At 37.6% G+C, this 17,046-nt stretch overlaps 4 protein-coding genes across 11 annotated transcripts; 1 reads left to right on the top strand and 3 right to left on the bottom strand.

Moving 5' to 3' along the window:
• Positions 1–159: 159 nt before the first annotated feature.
• Positions 160–4,282, top strand: LOC111794081 (Acyl-CoA N-acyltransferases (NAT) superfamily protein). Of its 2 annotated transcripts, XM_023676210.2 has the most exons (5): positions 161–576; positions 1,079–1,234; positions 1,963–2,058; positions 3,654–3,774; positions 3,944–4,282. In XM_023676210.2, the coding sequence occupies exons 1-5, from the start codon at positions 247–249 to the stop codon at positions 4,108–4,110; spliced, it is 870 nt and encodes a 289-aa protein (XP_023531978.2). In that variant the 5' UTR covers positions 161–246; the 3' UTR covers positions 4,111–4,282. The 2 variants fall into 2 exon arrangements, with proteins under 2 accessions (XP_023531979.2, XP_023531978.2); XM_023676211.2 differs by lacking the exon at positions 1,079–1,234 and having other exon boundaries at positions 160–576.
• A 217-nt stretch (positions 4,283–4,499) lies between these two features.
• On the bottom strand, positions 4,500–7,146 carry LOC111793733 (uncharacterized). Of its 4 annotated transcripts, none has more exons than XM_023675756.2 (8): positions 6,744–7,146; positions 6,582–6,647; positions 6,436–6,504; positions 5,808–6,186; positions 5,549–5,722; positions 5,405–5,454; positions 4,928–4,976; positions 4,500–4,838 (listed from the first exon to the last, which is right to left on the bottom strand). In XM_023675756.2, exons 1-8 carry the CDS (start codon positions 6,930–6,932, stop codon positions 4,615–4,617), a joined length of 1,200 nt encoding a protein of 399 aa, XP_023531524.1. In that variant the 5' UTR covers positions 6,933–7,146; the 3' UTR covers positions 4,500–4,614. The 4 variants fall into 4 exon arrangements, with proteins under 4 accessions (XP_023531524.1, XP_023531523.1, XP_023531526.1 ...); XM_023675755.2 differs by having other exon boundaries at positions 6,582–6,653; positions 6,744–7,144; XM_023675758.2 differs by having other exon boundaries at positions 5,808–6,174; positions 6,744–7,142.
• A 2,318-nt stretch (positions 7,147–9,464) lies between these two features.
• Positions 9,465–11,556, bottom strand: LOC111794104 (transcription factor IBH1-like 1). 4 transcript variants are annotated; one of them, XM_087123514.1, is made up of 3 exons: positions 11,097–11,556; positions 10,761–11,012; positions 10,014–10,168 (listed from the first exon to the last, which is right to left on the bottom strand). In XM_087123514.1, exons 1-3 carry the CDS (start codon positions 11,410–11,412, stop codon positions 10,146–10,148), a joined length of 591 nt encoding a protein of 196 aa, XP_086979640.1. In that variant the 5' UTR covers positions 11,413–11,556; the 3' UTR covers positions 10,014–10,145. The 4 variants fall into 4 exon arrangements, with proteins under 4 accessions (XP_086979641.1, XP_023532013.2, XP_086979640.1 ...); XM_023676243.2 differs by lacking the exon at positions 10,014–10,168 and adding an exon at positions 10,312–10,605; XM_087123515.1 differs by lacking the exon at positions 11,097–11,556 and having other exon boundaries at positions 9,465–10,168; positions 10,761–10,945.
• An 89-nt stretch (positions 11,557–11,645) lies between these two features.
• Positions 11,646–16,005, bottom strand: LOC111794103 (very-long-chain aldehyde decarbonylase CER3). Its single transcript, XM_023676242.2, has 11 exons — positions 15,692–16,005; positions 15,386–15,606; positions 15,075–15,310; positions 14,751–14,970; positions 14,398–14,525; positions 13,764–14,020; positions 13,574–13,681; positions 12,479–12,685; positions 12,280–12,390; positions 12,027–12,200; positions 11,646–11,935 (listed from the first exon to the last, which is right to left on the bottom strand). The coding sequence occupies exons 1-11, from the start codon at positions 15,740–15,742 to the stop codon at positions 11,771–11,773; spliced, it is 1,878 nt and encodes a 625-aa protein (XP_023532010.2). The 5' UTR covers positions 15,743–16,005; the 3' UTR covers positions 11,646–11,770.
• Between the last annotated feature and the right edge of the window lie 1,041 nt (positions 16,006–17,046).

The following is a 17,046-nucleotide window of genomic DNA, read 5'->3' as shown; positions in this document are numbered from 1 at the left end:
AAATTCCATTAAATTATATGAGTGAATTTGTTCATATAAGTCTTGAAAATTTCACATTTCTAATATTCGCATTTAGAGAGGCAAATGCAATAGCTACAATTTTAGGAAAATATTTATTTATTTCTAAAAGTGAAAAGACAAATAAGTCTTTGTGTCTGAAATAAAATAATAGAGAAAAGAGATCGGAATTACAGAATTGGCAGCATTATCCATATTCTAACCACACGATCATAGAGCGAAGGAGGGATGGCGGTCCTCTCATCTCTTCCTCTCTGCGCTTGGCGCCATCATCGGCCTTCTTCTTCATCATCCTCATCTTCCTCCCATTCTTGGCTTTCATTCTTCTCTTCCAACTCTTTCTCTTTCCCTACAACCCAACTACCCGTTCCTGCAACCTGTTTTCCTTGTCCTCCACCCATTAGAGTCTCAAACGTTTCCACCCACCAACGGACGATCGCAGTTGACAAATCTAAGTTGAGGGTCTCCGAAGCTACCTCCAAGGATGAGCTTTGGGCTGCTGCTTGTCTTCGCGTTCGCACCTTTAATCAGTTCCGCCCCGATTCCTATGACATCGACGTGAGTCATTGAATTCAATTGAAATCTTTGGGAAGTTCCGTGTGAGTTCTGGGGCTAAGATTTGAATGTATGAAAATTTGATAGCAATTTTCTTTTTAATGTTTTAATTTATCTGGAGTCAATTTATTCAAGTGTTTGAGAACTGGAGACCAAATTATCAATTTGGTATTTTATCTTAGACTATCATTATCGACAACTTGAGAACATCATTGAGTGCACATTTGCATCCTTTCATCGGTTGTGGATACAAATATGCTGTGTATATTGATAATGGACTCGAATGGAGAGAACACTCGTGGATTCTTGAGATAGAAGGGAATTGTAGATAAGAAAAACGATAGAGATGGATAAATGAAACGTGAGGCTGGCCTGTCTTAAATGCCATTTCAAATCCCTCGTGATTAAGACTTCACTTTTCACGTAGTATTTCTTGCTCTCCGTTTGCTGTACTGATGCTGTTACTTCTTTTTTTTTTTTTTTTTTTTTTGTCAAGTTCTATTAGGATCATAAGAGGTACTTGGCAGAGAACGAATATGAAGCAATTCAAGAACGTATTGCTGGAAAAAGGGTTAGCTTTAAAAGAGTATCTTGCATAAATGCTACTCTTCCATTAGCCGAAATATCAACCCTAGCCGATGATTTATGTTCAACATGTAAGGTCCGTTTATTTCTTCATCGTTCCCATATGAATAGTATGTATGTACTCCATCCCTAGATCACTTTAGGAATTTCAAACTTTGAAGTTTCAACCAGTTCTGTGGGTTATGTAAATTCTTACGTTTTTATATCCGAAAAATGGTGTTGATAAGTATGAGACAATGAAAAATGAAGAGGTTGATTGAAGAAATAGCCTTCATTTCAGGAAATTAAAGACGTTATTTCTTTTCTTCGTTTGCAATGAAAAAGAGAAAGCTAGCTGATATTGCAGGACAAGCAAGGCACGTGTATTAATCAGGCAGCCTCACCTCGCATGAGGTGAATTGCCGACATGTTTAGATAGTGAATGCGTTGGAAGCAATGTTGTTTGATAATGTATGCATACCAAAGTTATGAAAAAAAGAATCTTATACCTGAAAAAGAGATGTGGGCTCACAAAAGGCATAATCAGAGGTGGGAAAGGAATTAGGCAGATTGAAAAAAAAAAAGTATATTGGCTATTTTTTCCTCTTTATGTAAATGCAGGATCTTCTAATGCAAAAAAGTTAGAATGTTATTTGTAATGCTCTGGCCATGTTTTATCCTTTCCTGCTGCTGTTGATTTTTAGTTGATTGAAGAAGATTATGCAACATTTCATGTCTTAGTTTACACTATATCAGTTCTACAAGTTCTACTTTGTTCCGATCTCGAATCTTTTATTTATTTATTTTATTATCATATTCTCTTAGTTTTCTGATGATGGAGAGGACCGGGTTGTTGTTGGGTCACTTGACCTTAATCAGTGTATAAGGCTTCCAGATGAAATAGCGGGAATGAAACCTGAGGTAAATGATCAATTTCTTTAATTCTTTAGTTTCTTAAATTATGTTTTTCACTCTTTTGAATAATTGGTCATGAACATGTCTCATTATTATCTACGAAAATCAGAGTCACCTTCTTGGCCCAATTTCTGTTTAACGTGAAAAATGTGGATTCAAAATATTGACTATAATTTATTATCCAAAAACTGGAATTTTTTAGCTCTTGATTGTTTTTTTTTATCAGAATTTGGTAGCTCCATGTGTTTCTCATTATTCAGATCATTGGACAGTATGTGTTCTATTATTGTTATTGAAAAACCAGGTTGGTTAATTTGAACGTGTAATATAAGGGAGAGCTTCATATGTGTGAATAGCAGAGTAGGACTTGAAGTTGAACAAAGCCTTCGCAGAATATTCTTCTGTAAGCTATAGCAGCTAACACTCGAAAGACTTTATCACCTTCAATTTCGTCCAATCCTTGATCTTATAATCTGGCTGATCTAACATCAAGCATTGTCAGTTTCACTCAATTCAGAATGACGAGAGGTTATTGGATGACAATTTCTTATTGAGGCATGATCAGGCCGTATTGATGATAAGAGTGTTGGCCTAGAAAGTTGAATAGGTGGTCAAATTTTAGTTGAATTGGAGAATGACAACAGTACATCAGCCAAGAATACTCACTCTGGAACTGTTAGGATCGATTACTTGTCTCCTGTATTTAGTTGTTAAAATTACTGAGGCTGTGTAGTCTGAGGTTGGTAATTGCAGTATTACTGAGATCTGGGTAACACTCGAAAGGCCTTTTGCCATGCAGTGTAACGCGAAGGTTAAGCAATGCAAGGGCTCCTTCAAATCAGAATAAAGGATATCTCTCCATTTAGAAATATCTTTATAAGATGAAGAGCTATCTGATTCGCTAGCCTTTTCGGTCACATCATGGATGAAAAGATAACTTTGTAAAGAGTGTCTTTAACTGATTTTGAACCCAAATATTAATTTCTGTCATGAGAATTATCACCTCAAGAATCAAGTCTTCAACCATACAAAAGGCTAGTAGCTTCCTCAGTTTATTTTCAACTTCAACTCCAACTCTACTATCTCAACATATGATTCATTGATTGCTTTCTCCATTTTGATAGAACTATCGCCTGGAGTCGGCCAGATTGTCCATAAATTTCTGATGTTGCGTCTTCCGGTCTCTATTTCATTCTAATAGCTAACTAACAGGGATTCCATTTATTATTTTTGGTTTGATTGTGCTTGGTTTCTTCCATTCCTTTTGTAGTCCTTCATTCATTTGAGAGTTGTTTCTTACCCTTTCTTTTAAAGAAAACACATACGGGCAGGCACACTTTGCAGTTGCACATCCTTCCACATCATCTATTGTTTCCTGTAATCTTCAATGACTAGTGAGGTTTGTCTCCAATTAAGTACACCCTTGTTTTGACATTTCACTGGAAATGTTCCTGACACACTCTAGAATTCATACATCGTTTCCAAATTCATTCACGAACTGTATGTTTCAATTTATCTGAACCTTGTATTGACATAGATCTGATTCTAGGTCGTGAGTTGATTTTTCATGATAAAGTATTTCTTAAATATTTTTCCAACAGGGAATTGGGGCCGATTTCGCAAGGGCATATCTGAGCAATGTATGTGTTGCCAAGGAAGTGCACAGAAATGGGTTGGGTTTTGCACTTGTTGCAAAGGCAAAGACAATTGCGGAAGATTGGGGTAACCATTTTGTGACACAATTTCATTCATGTTAAATATGGCCATGATCTTGATGAACTATCAGCATCTCCGTCTTTATGGCTTCTGTTTTAGAATGTGGTCTTAGCGTTTATGGTGACACTTCTCCATGAAAAACTGTCATTTGTGATACAATGTTTTAATGTTTTAGGCATCAGTGATCTATACGTCCACGTAGCTTTCGACAACGAACCCGCAAAGAACCTCTACTTGAAGAGTGGTTTTGTCCATGAAAGTGACGAACCTGCTTGGCAAGCCAGGTTTCTAGATCGACCACGCAGGATTCTCCTGTGGACTGCTCTCTCAGAACTTCTCTGATATTGCACTGAATAGAGTTCTGCTCATAATTTTACGTGCAATTTTCTCTCTCTACCGGTACACAGATCATTTCTGTTTTTAATTTACTACAATTCTATTCATTGTAAAATTCTGTGGATATGTTGTCCCTCTCCATAATTCATAATATAGCATGAAAATATTGAACTGACAACTCTCTATATTAATGATACTATTTATAAAGTAGTGAATATGAGCTAAATATTCATCGTGATAACATTATTGGAACATGGTTACTTGGACTATAGACATACGTTCGACTTTACTAAAAAACGAAAATTGGCATGTGACATTATTTCTTGAGAGGTTGAAGGAGATAATTTACACACATTTCTATATAAGAAAGCAAAAAGCAAAATTATGATATGATATTAGATGAAAATATGTACCAAATTTAATTACACAATATAATTAAATTACAAATATAGAATTATGGAAACATAGCATTGTGCATAAAGCAACACCATAACATGAAAATAGAAAAGTTCATAATCTTGTGAAAGAATGAGCAGAAAGCATGAGCATTTGATTTACGGTGGTTGCCCAGATCTTGTATTTATGATAATCGTTCTCCATATCTAGCTTGAATGTGCCCTTATTTGTAGTCAACACGATGAGATAACATGTATTACTCTCCTCGTCCTCATTGTTGTCCTCATCATCTTCATTTTCATGTCTGTACAGCTCAATGTACATGTCCAACACAACGCCTGGATACAATAATTTAGCAGTTAAGATAATGGACTCAAAGCCCTTTCGAAGTTCAAATGAATGGTATTTTGAAGTGAAAATGACTTACTTTCTTGTTTGGTCTTCAACATGTTGAGTTTTTTTACCTTCAAAATTACCTGCAAAATCCATTATATGGAGTTGAGAACAAAACATTTTTTACAAGGGTGTGTAAACCTCTCCTTCACAGACGCGTTTTAAAAACTTTGAGGAGAAGCCCGAAAGGGAAAGCTGGAAACCTCTCCCTAGTAGATGCGTTTTAAAAATCTTGAAGAGAAACCCGAACGAGAAAGCTCAAAGAGAACAAAAGTGAAAACCTCTTTCTAGCAGACGCGTTTTAAAAACCTTAAGAGAAATTCTAAAACGGAAAGCTAAAGAGGACAAGGATGGAAACTTCTCCCTATCAAACGCGTTTTAAAAACCTTGAGGGGAAGCTCGAAAGAGAAAGCTTAAAGAAGACAATATTTGCTAGTGGTGAATGTCTTTACTCTATAATCAACCAAGCGGGTACACATGAGATTATTTCACGAAGAATTGAGAATCAAACCTTGGTGTCACTGTTTTGGATGATAGAGATGGATCTCTTCTTGTACTTTCCTGAAAAAAAAAAACAAAACTTTTTTTAGTGAAAGAAAATAAAGATTTGATTGGTACTTCAAAGGTTTGTGATTTGAAGTATTTGTGATCTTACCATTTGGGGACTCAACTTTGAGAAGAACACCTTTAGCGAGCGTGGATCTTGATTTCTCAAGATTGAAATCAATCTGAACCTCATGGTTGTCTTCTATAGGTAGCACAGAAGCAACTCCACTTGACTTGTTTCTGTATTCAGATCTTGCTTTAAGCGTGGCCGCTCCTTTCAAGGCTGCAAACACAAAAACATTATGCAATTCAACTACACAACAAGCACAACAGCCAGATATTATAGCTCAGATTTATAAAGTATATACATGTAGCTGCAGCAGCTGTGAGTGTGAGAATATCAGTGCCTGTGATACTGCTCATGGCTGACCCAATTACAGTGGTAAGCTGTTCCCTTTTGGCGCCCATTGCTTGGGCCACTTGTGCGCACTGTGCAGCCACCAATGCGGCTGCAGAAGCCACAGCAGCATCCCTCGCGCCGCAGTCTGAGTTGTCATCTCTTGATCTCGAGGTGTCGGCTGCAATCGCCGCAAGTGCAGCTGCTACACCTGCCACGGATATAGCTGCATGAATTTCAGCCCTCTGAAGCCTATCCTCTTCTTTTCTGCTCTGTCTTATCTCCTTTAGCCATTTCTTTATCGACAAGTTCTTGAATGGCACGATTTTCCATTGAAACTGCAATGTACACTGAATTTAAATACGAACATGTGAACTAAGAGTTCAAAAGTTTAATAATTTTATTATTACTTTTTATGAAATATATGAACTATTTCTTTGGCCCATGAATCTTGGGGGTCAAGTTCTCTTGGTCCTGTCGCTACTTTTTGTCCATATCATAACATATTAATTAGTGTTCAAATCAATAGTTCAATACCCATTTTCTTTTTGGTGAGATCTGTTCACATCAATACTTCTTCCATGAAGTGAAAGACTTACCCATTTCTTTCGGAAATAACTACTGTAGTTCAACTCCGGATGCATTGCTTGTTGCATCCATATAAACGACTGAAAAGAACAGAAAAAAAGTTAAGAATCTCTGTGTATTTAATAAAATGAAACCAAACCACAAGCAATTTGGTTACCTTCATATCATTTGATTTCCACGGTGGTATGGACTCTGCTTCCATCTTTAGAGGTTTCTCCACGTTCTGCATCTATTAAGAAACCCCATTAATTACTTCCATCTCCCTGTTTGTAAAAAAAATAAACAAAAACAAGAAATGGGTTCGTTTGAATTTTCTCACCGGAAAAGGATCTGAAGTTAGGGTAACATCAAGATCTTTGATGGGGGTGTCTATAAGAGCAAGAGATTGATCAGGTTGCAGCTCAGGGTTAAGAGTTTGAACAGCAAAATTGCACCAAGCTCGTGAAAGCACGTCCATTGTCTCAGGATGTGCAGCAGAAGCGCTACTCAAATTCCCATTGGCTTCCATTTGGAGTAATAATCAGAAGTTGTAAGCAGGTGAGGTGAGAGAGGAAGTTCAGTTCTTATGCTGCGCTGCACAAACCCCATATATAACCCAGTTTCTCCCCTGTCTCTGACACAGTAAACAAACATGGTCCGTACCACGTAAAAAGAAATTATATATCTAAAATGGGTAAAATAATAAAATTAAAAAAAAAAGGCAATGAAATAGTTAAATGGATGAGGAGGGGATTTGACAGATGGAAAGGGTGTGTTTGGACATATTATATTGCATAGAAAAGATATGAATATGGTAAACACATGGCGACCACTAAAGAAGCATATATATATATATATATATATATGGAAAGGGCCTGTGGGATAAAACCATTTATAAAGCTTATACCAACCATTGTCCTTTAAATCTAAACCATAGAGGGTGTAGGTATGCACCAAAAAAGCAGCATTAAATGCTGCTGCTGCATTGGTAGCTTTGCTTGCAAGAGCTGTCCAAGGGCCACACCCCCTTCATTATAAACTTTCATAAAAACCCATAATAACCAAAGCATGCTTCTTTCTAGGGACAACTTATATCTTCGTTAAAAGTAATTGCAGACATGCATGATTGATGTGTGTGTAGCTTTCTTTTCTTCAAAAAAAGGAATGTGGGCATCATCCCATCATTATACTCTAACTATTTCTTCCTTTTTAAATCTTAATTACTTTACAATTAAGAAAAGGGTTTGTGTTAATTATTATTAACCCTCCATCCACTTTTGGAGAAAGATTTGGTTAAAGGTGTTGTCTTGATCATCATTATATTCATGTGACTAAAAAAATTCGTTCATTATGTCGAAAGTCTCTTTTAATTTATTTAAGATTATGATAACGAAGCATGAATCTCAATCATTGTATCGTGTGTGTATATATATATATATTATTAATTAACAATCGAATTTCTTTTTTATTTATTTTATAAAAAATATAAGGTAATTTATGTGGTGGTGTGAAGTCCAAAACCATACATGCTCCCAATAATAGAGACATTTCCACATTCTTTTGGTTCTATTCTATTTCGGCATTTATATGAAGTGACATAACACCACTGTTTATGTATTATTAATTTTTTTTAATATAACTAAGTAAAAAAATTAAATATAAAGTTAGTTAATATTATTATTTATTAATAAATATCAAGCATGAAATTTTTGGAAAAGTATAGTTGAACCTAATCAAAATTAGTATTATGTATAGGCCCATTTCATTAGAAATCGATATGGGCCTAAGGTTTTGTTAATGGCCCATTAACTGATGACTGGTCCATCATGTTTGGGACAAAACATGGGCCATGCAGCGTGTATATCTCTGTTTCATTTTCTTATCAGATACTAAAACCACAGAATATTATAATTATTATTTTCTGTTTTGTTTGATATTTATAATAAGTCAAAATCAATGTTGGGTCTCGCTCTAAAATGCATAATGTCGTTTTCTTTATGAATATAACTTTTTTAAAAGCCATAATTTAATCGAATCTATCCCGCCTATAACATAATATGTTTTACGCTTTAGTATAAGAATCCGTCAAATACGTATCATTCTTCAACTTACATCTTTATATCTTTTAATGTATGTGAATTCTAGGGAAATGAAACACTACGTATAAGAGTATCTAGTAGACATGTTCTAAAATCGTGAAGCTGATGACAATACGTAACGAATCAAAACGGACAATATATGTTATCAGTGTGTAACAGCTCAATCTCGCTGCGAGCAAATATGATCCTTTTTGGGCTTTCTCATTTTGGGCTTCTCCTCAAAATTCTTAAAATGCATTTGATGAGAAAAGGTTTCCACGTCCTTATAAAGAATGTTTCGTTCTTCTCCCGAACAGTGGGATTTCACAATCTATAAGAGAAAGCCCAAAGAATGGAATGAATGCTTTCTTCATGACACTCGTTCCCCCTCTCTAATTACATGGAACCTCACACACTGACAATATTTCTTTTGAACGGTCTCTAATAAATGTGTAGAAATCTAACGACCACAAAAAATAATTGTAAAAAAATGACATGACAAATTCGGACTAATGTTTTTTCTTCTATGTGGTTGTAAGACAACCATTTTAGCAACATACAACATTACGTTTGACCTAATTGACTCGAACCCTTTACTCAAAAGGTCAGATTGATAACTATTTCCCAAATATCCCTCTATAAAAAGCATTATATTTTCATTACCTAAATAGCTATGAAAGCAAGCATATATTATGACTCGAACAGCACAAAAACCCAGATTGAAACTAGACATGGATCAAACTCCAAGCTTTGAATTCAAACACCACACCAATTAGAAACCCAATAATTTAACAACGTGCTGTCACGCTATCAAGATTGAGCATTTATGAACAAAACATTATGCCAAAAGAATAATGTTGAAGAAACTCACGATACACTCATTCTCCAACATGCATGAACAGTATCGGCTTTGGATTTGGCCTTCTTCCCTAACTAAATGCTCCATTATGGAATCCACACGCCACATTCAATACACAAATAAATGCTTCAAACTTTGAACCAAACAAATTCATATTTGTCTTTAGCTTACATAAACATTTATTATGTACATAAAACTCACAAAATGATCCCAAACTATCACTAACATTAACCTCAAATTTAGCTCTACATATATGTGCAAAACAAAAAGGGGGTTTGATTATAATTATGTTTGGGTATTCATGATGATGATGCTAGGTATGCAGTTGCAAGGCATCGCATTACATCCACTTGAGCTTGAAGCGCGGAAATGTAGTCTAGCGTTTCTTCTATCAATGAAATTTCATCCATAAATTCACCTCCCGGAACCAATCCCCGAAGAACTTTCCTTCTTTTCCGCACCAACTTCTTCGCAATCAACTCCGCCGCCGGCTTCTTCCATTTTCTTCTCATCCGCTGCACGCGGCGGCTTCTTTTGACAATCTTCCCACTACTCCACATAATTCGCGAAAGTTTGGGGTTAATAGTCCGGCCCAGAAGGACGTCGGCCACGAGGCGGCTTCCGTCGTCAACGGAGGTGGCGGCGATGAGCGCTTGACTCCACCGAGTGGCGCAGTTTCTGGAGGAGGCCAAGGCTATATCTGCGGATAATTTTATGGCGTTTTTTCTCTGGGTGACCGTCATGTTTTTGTTGGAAGTTGTGTATATTTCAAGACCCATCATCCATTTCTTCAAGAATTCTCGTTTTAAAGAACTGGGATTGCGCATTCTGATATTGTAACATACATATATATTACAAACAGATAAAACAATGAATTGTTGGGCGGAGATTGAATCGAATTTAATTCATGGGTTGTGCATAAAAAAAAAAGGAAAAAAGAAGAAGAAAATGAACATACCTGAGAAAAAGTGTAAAATTGAGAGAGAAATGAAGAGGGAAGCATGAGAAACAGAAGAATGTGCAGAAACGAATTTATGTGGTTAAAGCAGAGCAATGGTGGGGCATTTAGAAAGAGACATGGCACATGCAAGCACATGGAGTTCATGTCCCACCACCAAACCCTATCCCCCAAAAAAATGTTAATTTTTTTAGAATATGTATAGAGGAAGATTAGTAGAAGAAGATAGAAGGTAATGACAGCCCGTGATTTGCGCCTCTTCTTTAACAGAGTTGGGTGTCAGTAATGGTACATGAAGCCTCAATTTCTGACACACCAAAAAAAACAGAACCCTCCATGTATCATGCCATTCATAATTAAACCTCAAAACTATATATATTCAACACTTTATAGACTTATTATTAGAGTCAAAATGAAACATATTATCAAATACAGGGGAGAGGGTCCATTATGAAGCCATACGAATAGGCCGAGGCGTGTTTTGATTGCGAACAGAGCATCGAGTGGCAGGCATGTGGAGTGAGAAAGGTGGCTCCTTTCTTGTCGCATTTGGTTGATCCACAACAACCTCCGCTTCCATTAAATCAGTGCTGCAAATTCTCCTCTCTTTAGTCATGTTCGCAGCGGATTCACTCATAACTTCGTCCCCTCTGAGAATTAATCTTCTCGCCGACACTTCCGTAGTTACTACCCTTTTTACATACCCAGCACGCCCTGTATTTGTAGTGCACTCGTCAAACACACACACACACACACACACACACACAATCGCTGTGTATAAAGGAGGAGTTTAAGTACCTTTGAAGGATTGTGGTGCAACGAGAGAAGCATACATGTAGCAATCGGATTTCAAATAATCCACCATCTTCTTGAGAAAACTCCGGTGATCTTTTGGGCGTTCCCTAAATTCGATATCTGAGATGAAGGATGAACCTTTTCTGGGTGCGCGATAAGAATTGAAGGGTGAAGGAGAAATTAGAGGAGCAAATAAGTAGCAATCAGATAACAGATAATCGATCACTTTGTGAATGTTTTTCTTCTTCCTCCTCCTCTTCATCATTCTCTTCTTCACATTCCCGCCGCCACTCTCAACATGCATCATTTCCTTCGCCATCCCTTTAATTTTCTCTTCTTCTTTTTTGCCCAACACCCAGAAACAGAGTCGAAATGGTGCTAGATTGTGCTTCGGCGGTTGGGTTTTGAGGGAGGATGATACACGTGCTGGAACAGGGGTGTGCCAGGAATATTGGAGGATCCGAGAGTTCGACACGTAGGAATAAGCTAAAATCAATTCGGGCCTGGTGGCTTCATGGGCTCAAAGGCCCACTTTCATTTGATATTGGTGGATTCGTTTTTTTCTTTAATCTTTTATTCATCATATAAAACATAATAAGAGAAAGAACTACACCACATTTGTTTGATTCGTAATGTAAAATCCCAAACAATTGTAACACACATAAAAAAAATGGCTGTTATTTGGATGAGACTGGTTTTAGGCCATGTTTTAGAGCGGCTTCCCAGACAAGGTCGATTCTGTCGACGTCCAAAGCCCCAACCTCATGGTGAGTCCATCCTTCCAAATAGTGCACTACCCCGCCCGCATGACACGCATGCACCACTCCTCGGCTCATCGTATACTGCCCAAACAAACAGACACACAACCACCTTGGTGAGTTGTTATAATTTAATATGGTATCATAACAAACCAAATGATATAAACTGATATACCTCGCAGTTGCCAAGGCCTTGGACGTCGTCAGGCAAGCGCATGGCGGCGAGGTCGCCATAGGTGCAGTCTCTTCTAAAAGCCAAGATGGGAGGGACTACAAATTGATGGAAGTGAGTTCCTTTTGGGGCCCAACTCTGCTCTCTTGGAGTGATCCATTTCCCAACGATCCAAGTCTGATGGAGTTTGACAACACATCAACATCAACCATATCTTAATTTGCAAGTTGTAATTTTTTTAATTAATGTTAGTTACCTTGCAACTGCGGGCAGCTTGGTACTTGGTCACTTGAACCAAGTAGTTTTGACAATCCACAGGGGCTTCTTTCTGAATTTTCTCAAATCTTTCCTTGGAAAGTGTAAGCATCTACAAGGGGGAGGGGGAAATGTTCAAAAACAGAGCATCTAATACAGTTTTTGTATTAATTTGTTAATGCAGCGTAAGAGAAACTTACAAGGACTCGAACCTTCCTTCGACAGAGGTAGAGGGCGATGGCTCTTCCAAGCTTGGAAGTGGCTCCAGTTAGAAACACTTCTTTGACATCCTTTGGAACTTCATGGAGAATGACAGCAGCTGTTAGGGTATTGCCATGCACAACTCTTACCCTAAGATTTGGATGTTTCTCTACAAAAAGTGTGCCCCCACCATTTAGAGCTTCGTTCTGTCCACAAAACCCCAAATATATTATTTCAGACCAATCACTCAATCATATTTCTTTTATTTCACTCTATGTTTCCTTACCCATCCCTCTTGGATCTTGCAAAATGTTAAATCCTTAAAGTATTAATTATATATGAGGTAAATAACTAAAACAAAGCCACTCTTAAATACCTAAGATGATATTGTCCTCTATAGACTTTCAGTTTCAGGTTTTCCCTCAACGTTTTTAAAACGCATCTACGAGGGAGAGGTTTCCGCGCCTTCATAAAGAATGTTTTGACTCTTCCCAACTGAGTACACTGGGCTCCAAAGGGGAGTAGATTGTGAGATCCGACATCGATTGGAGGAGAGAGTGAGTGCCAACGAGAACTCTGGGCCTTAAATGGAGTGAATTGTGAGATCCTACATCGGTTGGAGAAGGGAACGTGTGTCAGTGAGGACGCTGGATTTCGAAGAAGGATGGATGGTGAGATCCCACATCGGTTGGAGAAAGAAACGTGTCAATGAGGACACTAGGTCCCGAAGTGAATGGATTGTGAGACCCCACATTAGTTGGGGAAGGGAACAAGTGCCAACGAGAAAGATGGACCACAGAGGGGGTAGATTATGAGATCCCACGTCGGTTGAGAAGGAAAACAAAACAATCTTTATAAGAGTGAGAAACCTCTCCCTAAAAGACCCATTTTAAAAATCTTGAGGAGAAGCTCGCAAGGGAAATCCCAAAAAAGACAATATCTGCTGGCGATAGGCTTTGAACATTACACAAACGGGTACGAAGATTAAACCGACTGAAAGTCATTAATTTCCGTCACCAACCCTATTCAGAGATGATCAGAGTTACATTAAACTTCTTGACAAAAGAAATAAAGGCACAGCCTCCTACCCCTACCTTATTTAGTGCAGCAAGGCTGATGACCTTAACCCCCAACTTGTCAGCTCTCAGAATTGCATCTTCTATGTGCTTGTTGATGCCATCTTTTGCAAATGGCAAGAAATACTGCCAAACACCAAATTTATTAACATTCATATAACCCAGAGATTAAAAATCCAAACTTGGAGATGATTATTAAACAAATGACCTGAAATCCAAATCTTGGAACCACCCATGTCTGGTGAAGCGAATTCCTAAGGTTGTAGAAACTGTAAAGGAAGGTTTTTGATCTTGCCCACATCACAAGCATCACTATGAACGTAGTGGGCCATGCTGGAAGCAAGAACAACCTTGTAACATAGGGGTGTGAAGCAAAGAATCTTGATACAAATGGCGAATGCATTGATGAACAAACATCCACCACATGGGCCAGAAACACAAAATCAGGCACCTTCCCGTTTTTTCCTGCATTCATTATTATTGTCATTAAACCCCTCATTACATCAAAAATACAGCCACTAAGCTTTAAAGTTGAAGAACATGTAGAGAGTTAGATATTAGTTTTGGTGAATAGTAGATTTTGGCAACATAATAAATGCTTTCTCATCCAAAAATCTTGAATATATGAAGCTTTTTGAATGCGTTAACGTGAGGAGGCGCATCTTTATGAGGTTAAGCACTTAATGAGAGGTTGTAACTACCCATTAATAATGAGGATTGAATCGGATAGTAAAGTGAAACAAAAACGCGCATTGAAAACCCCAAAACCCCCCATTTAGTTACGCAATTAATATCCACAAATATCAACATCGATAGCAAAAGACAGAGAAAGGGAAACGGACCTGCATTTGAGCTTATCTCTTTATGTAATTCCCATGACTTCTCATCAACTGTGTTTCCAATGGCATCAAACAGAGGCATGAAGAGGCAGAAATTGGCTCTCTTCTCTGTGTGGTGAAGTGTATGGTACCTTAAAAATGTCCATAAACGCCAATCAATCGCCTTTCAGCTTTAACCACTGGTAAAAACAGCAACAAAAAAAAAAAATCTTCTTTTTTTCTTTTTATGTTGTGTTTTGAAACCTTATTCAAGCATGATGAAAGCGATTTATGCAACACGAAGAGGCAGATGTGTCAAGAATCCACAAAGGCATTTAATTTCATCGATAATGGGGTGAAGAACAGTGAGTACTTACGTTGGATTATAGAGAAGATATTTAAAAACTGGAATTGCTTCATACAGCCGATGTGGGACAATTTCAACATTGGAAAGCCCTAAGCATCTGAGAAAGTCAAATATCAAAACGTAGCAGAAGATCATGGCCGTTGATCCATACCCCAGAAGACATGTTCCAAAAATTGGCGCTCCAATTACCATACTTAATGCAAGATGTTCCAGAACTGTCCCATTTCCAGCTTTATTGGAAAAAACAAAACACAAAAGACAAAACTTTGAGAGATTCAAGACGAGAAATGAAAATAAACCAAAAGGGATTTATGTTTGTCAAGTATTGGGTCACCTGTGAAGGACTGAGGGACTGGAGAAGAATGATGAAGAGAATGGTAATGAGTAAAAAGATAGTGTTTAGTGTGGAAGTATCTATGCAACACGTAAAACAAAGGCTCTGCAACTCCCACATGGAGTATCAGAACTGCAATTAACCCTTTTGCGTTCCAAAGCGGTAGATATCCAAGAGAAGGAAACAGGTACACCATCAAGGAACCCATTAGAGCTTGAAGTAATAAGAAGTTATCCCTGAAAAAAAGTTTGAATCTTTAAGCTTTTTTCCCCAACCCCATATGAAGTAATTGAAAAAAAGCAATTCCATACCATTCCCATTCCATATCAATCTGCTTGAAATCAATTCCTTGTTGGAGAATCCTGCGGTTTCTCGTCAAGAAAAGCATGGTGCTGTAAGAGCTCCAAGCTATATGAACTCCCACTCTGAGAAAACAGAGAAAAAGAATATGGAGGCACCAATTGTTCGTGATGTTCCCCTCTACATGTAATGAGTATAACCCATTTGCAAGCAATGGCCCATATAGCAAATACTGCACCATACATTCAGAGTATAAACAAATTCATCTACCAATACTAAAATTCCATGGTTTCATCAAATTTAACCTCCAAAAATACCTTGAAGATGCCAAAGTTGTCCCATGGCCAAGATGATAATGGAGCAACCATTTCGGTAAATCCCAAATGAACTCAGTTGGTGTAGTTAGGTGTCTTTTTCTACCCCTTAAGGAAAGGAAGATTTCAAAGAAAGAAAGGAAAAGGCCTGAAACTATGAATCTTCTGATGTTGTTGTAGGGAAAGGAAGATCTTCCACTTGCTTCTCCAAATTGTCCCAAAGCGCCCTCGCCCTCGCTTTGATCAGACTGTGTGTGTGTGTGTGTATATATATATATATAAAGAAAACAAAAATTGTTGGTCCAGCTCCCTTGTGGGCACCCTTTATAAATGCTATGAACAAACCAAATCGGCGATTTGCAACAGAAGTTGACCCGACCAAGTACCTGCATTACTACTCCCATTTCTCTTCGTACACACATGCATGTATACATACATACATACATACATATATACATACATACATGTTATGGGTATGGATATGATGTAGTTTAAGTAGAGCCCGTGGAGGCCTAAAATCCATGGCATATACGCGCGCCTCCTGTCCAAACCCGTAGAGTGGCACAGCTGTAGTGATGCCATAATACTCCTAAAAATTTAATGCTTAATATGGTTGGGACAGTAGGGGTTGCTTTTAGGCGGTTTGGATTGTTTATCAAAGCTGATTTGAATTACTTCTTAAGAACCACCCATACCCTCTGCAACGACCTAACCAATAAGTTCCATTATTATTCTAAGAACATAATATATATGGAAAAACTGTTTTGACGTGGGAAGGGAATATTGGGCGGATCAGATCAACCATATATAAAACAGATCCACATTCATTCAAGAGAATAACAAAACATTCCTTATGAACATGTAAAAACCACTCTCCAGTAGACACGTTATAGAAGCTTAAACGGTTACGTAAAATCTTGTCAAATACGAATAACTTTCCATTATTTCGAACATAAAAGAATCATAAAGCGAGTATACAATAAGTGAAATAATTGTTTATTTCTTTAAAAATGTGACTTGAATTCGAGAGGTAATAATTTGGATTAAAAAGAAGTTGAATGGTTGAAAATATCCTTGTGGCTTCAAAATAAAATAAATAAATATATATATATATATATAGTCACACCAGACTTGCCGCTCCCTTATATGGAGAGGGCGGCGATTGTGATTGGGGATAGTGTGGTAAATGGGCGGTTTTCGTCGGAGAATAATAGCTTTTGGCCCATAGCGTTAGGCGTGGCTCGTGACCTACCTCACTCACCTACGCCACCTAACTTTAACCCTAACACCATCATTTTTTTCAAATTAAAAAAAATTATTTTCACACGTGCAACATTTTTTTCTGCCTCAATCATTCA

The sequence above is a fragment of the Cucurbita pepo genome, chromosome 4, assembly GCF_057944985.1.
Source record: "Cucurbita pepo subsp. pepo isolate OVF chromosome 4, ASM5794498v1, whole genome shotgun sequence".
Taxonomy (NCBI): Eukaryota; Viridiplantae; Streptophyta; class Magnoliopsida; order Cucurbitales; family Cucurbitaceae; genus Cucurbita; species Cucurbita pepo.
Note: the sequence above shows the minus strand (reverse complement) of the source record. Positions and strands in the feature narration are given on the sequence as shown.

Bases quoted from the DNA above. Each gene is read 5' to 3' on its own strand.
- LOC111794081 (XM_023676210.2), top strand. From the start codon at position 247: ATGGCGGTCCTCTCATCTCTTCCTCTCTGCGCTTGGCGCCATCATCGG. The intron at 577-1,078 runs GTGAGTCATTGA...AAGTTCTATTAG, and splicing joins CCGATTCCTATGACATCGAC to GATCATAAGAGGTACTTGGC. The intron at 2,059-3,653 runs GTAAATGATCAA...TTTTTCCAACAG, and splicing joins TAGCGGGAATGAAACCTGAG to GGAATTGGGGCCGATTTCGC.
- LOC111793733 (XM_023675755.2), bottom strand. From the start codon at position 6,932: ATGGAAGCCAATGGGAATTTGAGTAGCGCTTCTGCTGCACATCCTGAG. The intron at 6,187-6,435 runs GTAAGTCTTTCA...ATTTAAATTCAG, and splicing joins GTTATTTCCGAAAGAAATGG to TGTACATTGCAGTTTCAATG. The intron at 4,977-5,404 runs GTTTGATTCTCA...TGGATTTTGCAG, and splicing joins TCCAAAACAGTGACACCAAG to GTAATTTTGAAGGTAAAAAA.
- LOC111794104 (XM_023676243.2), bottom strand. From the start codon at position 11,412: ATGGCGAAGGAAATGATGCATGTTGAGAGTGGCGGCGGGAATGTGAAG. The intron at 11,013-11,096 runs GTACTTAAACTC...CTACAAATACAG, and splicing joins TGCACCACAATCCTTCAAAG to GGCGTGCTGGGTATGTAAAA. The intron at 10,606-10,760 runs GTATGGCTTCAT...TTGGTGTGTCAG, and splicing joins AAACACGCCTCGGCCTATTC to AAATTGAGGCTTCATGTACC.
- LOC111794103 (XM_023676242.2), bottom strand. From the start codon at position 15,742: ATGGTTGCTCCATTATCATCTTGGCCATGGGACAACTTTGGCATCTTC. The intron at 15,311-15,385 runs GTATGGAATTGC...ACTTTTTTTCAG, and splicing joins ATTGATATGGAATGGGAATG to GGATAACTTCTTATTACTTC. The intron at 12,391-12,478 runs GTAAGTTTCTCT...TCCCCCTTGTAG, and splicing joins GAAGGAAGGTTCGAGTCCTT to ATGCTTACACTTTCCAAGGA.